Source organism: Limulus polyphemus, unplaced genomic scaffold (assembly GCF_000517525.1).
Source record: "Limulus polyphemus unplaced genomic scaffold, Limulus_polyphemus-2.1.2 Scaffold2096, whole genome shotgun sequence".
Lineage (NCBI taxonomy): Eukaryota > Metazoa > Arthropoda > Merostomata > Xiphosura > Limulidae > Limulus > Limulus polyphemus.
This window is the reverse complement of record NW_013667706.1, coordinates 61,667-64,042: the sequence shown is the minus strand read 5'-3', so window position 1 is coordinate 64,042 and position 2,376 is coordinate 61,667. Positions and strand designations below refer to the sequence as shown.

The following is a 2,376-nucleotide window of genomic DNA, read 5'->3' as shown; positions in this document are numbered from 1 at the left end:
TTTTTTATGTACATATATAAACATTAAATCCTAGCTAAAAATTAAAAAAATACTTCTTTATTGTTTAGGTTTACTTATAAATATTATTTTTGTGCCTTGTATATTACTTGAAACCATAAGGAGAGTTAAAAATATTTAAAATAGACAAAATTAGCATTTTATTGATGATAAGAAATTTTAGAGATTTTAAAATAATGTACTAAAACATAAAAAGTAATAAGTTTGAATCTGGAACAGATATAAATATCGTAACCATTTCCTAATGTAATTTTCCAAGATATTAAAGATCATAATGCAAAAAAACTAAACTTATTTTAGTAAAGACTAAAGGTCAGTTTTATATTATTGGATACAGTAACATGAGTGCTAATGTGCCACGTCATTGTAACCTGTATTGTTAGCCAGACATAGCTGAAAGGTCAATGTAACAAAAATAATGAATGTATATATATATATGTATAATGTTATGAGATTTAATCTATTTAGTCTAAACATTTGTGTTTTTGTTATAATTTGTAATCATTCTAGAACAGAAAAGGCATGTTATATTGATTTCCTAATTTTTTTATGGTGGTTACTAGATAGATCAAATCAACCAAACCCATGCAAAGATTCATTATTGAAAATAACATAAAGTATAAAGTTTTTTCTTGAGAAATGTGTGATAACTATTTGGACATTATAAAGATTTCACATGTGTTTGTGTGTATGCATGACAAGCATACAATTTTTATTAAACTGTTATATATGTGAACTTGCACACTGTGTTTTGTATAAGAGCATGAAACTTGTATAATTCAAGATTTCTTCACTAGGGAAGGTGAAGAGGAGGTAGCTGGAGAAGAAGGTAAAACTTCTGTGGATGAAGGACCTAAAGAAATGACATTGGATGAATGGAAACGACAAGAGGAAGAGGTGCGCTCTGTCCCAAAGTTCAACTTGCGTAAGCCGGGTGAAGGAGAAAGTCAGACACAATTTGGAAAGAAATTGTACATCCTGAAAAAGAAAGAAGAGGAGGAGGAGGATGTTGAAGATGAAGAAGAGTCTGATGTAAGTTTTGCTAGTTATAAATAAAATAAAAATATTAAGTGTAAATTTTTTCAAGTTTTAGTATGAAGATTATGTTGATGAGAAGTGATTCATGACCTTTTACAGAGTTGCATTCAAAGTTTAATTAAATGACTATGATCAATATATGCTGATAAGCTTGGCATCAGAATGTTTGTAATTTATATTTGTTTTAATTTTAAAGGGAAATATTTAAACTGAAAGATTTTTTCCTCTTAACTTACAAAATATGTGCTATAGATACCTGCAAGTTAGATTATAAATTTTTAACCTCTTCTTACTCTATTCTTTCATGTATTGCTGTTGGACTTGTTTGTAACCAATAGAAAGAACAATCAGTACATTAAAAATCATATTATCTGTTTTGTTTCAACTGTAAAAGTTTATTAATTTGCCAACAAAACTCAACATGTTTGGACAGTAGACCTATAAAGCCAGATGTATTACAATGGTTTTTGTACAATCTAATTTGGTGGTGTCATCTATATTTGTTAAGTATTGTTTTTGATTTTCTAAAATATGTATTTTAAAACTATGTGGATTATTTTCTGATCAATGAACACCTCAGAAACAAGGCTTACAAAAAGCAAGCACTTGAGTGCAAAACTGACTTAGAGCTAAGGTGAGCTCTAAATTTATGTATATTTTTTTATTTATTGTTATATGTATTTTTAACAGAAGTAACTAAAGTGTAAAAGTTAAAATTATTTTACATAAAAAAATGTTTTTGTCATTACACCTCAAGTAATATGAGGACAGTACACAGACATGCAACCTGATGTATTTGTTTATAACCTCTTCCACCGAATGATTGACTGCTTGTCAGGGTAGTTAGGTAGTTCAAAGAGCAATAAAAATATTCAAATTAAGTTAAAGTAATTGTGAAAAGTTAATTTTAAAGTTCTTAATCCAATGAGGACAGGCGCCTGTATTTTACAGAACCATGTTATCATGGTGGTATACATACTATAACTATGAAAGTACTTATTGTATCTCCACATTTTGCAAGCTTTCAGTAAACTTTAAAATTCTGTTGTAAACAAAAAATCAGAATTTTTAATTAAGTATTTTTACTAAAACTTTCTATTTAATTATGTGGTGTCAGTGTTAACTGTTCTGTGTTTAATTATATGGTGTCAGTGTTGACTGCTCTGTCTTTAATTATATGGTGTCAATGTTGACTGCTCTGTGATTAAATATATGGTGTCAGTGTTGACTGCTCTGTGATTAATTATATGGTGTCAGTGTTGACTGCACTGTGATTAATTATATGCTGTCAGTGTTGACTGCACTGTGAATAATTATATG

The 2,376-nt window shown here is 28.5% G+C and overlaps 1 protein-coding gene across 1 annotated transcript in view; it reads left to right on the top strand.

The window, feature by feature from the left end:
- The window catches only part of LOC106465924 (intracellular hyaluronan-binding protein 4-like), a 20,468-nt gene that overhangs the window by 8,275 nt on the left and 9,817 nt on the right, over positions 1-2,376 (top strand). Inside the window, exon 3 of the mRNA XM_022393887.1 lies at positions 781-1,050. Within this exon, the coding sequence (XP_022249595.1) occupies positions 781-1,050 (270 nt within the window). The remainder of the gene's footprint in view (positions 1-780; positions 1,051-2,376) is intronic.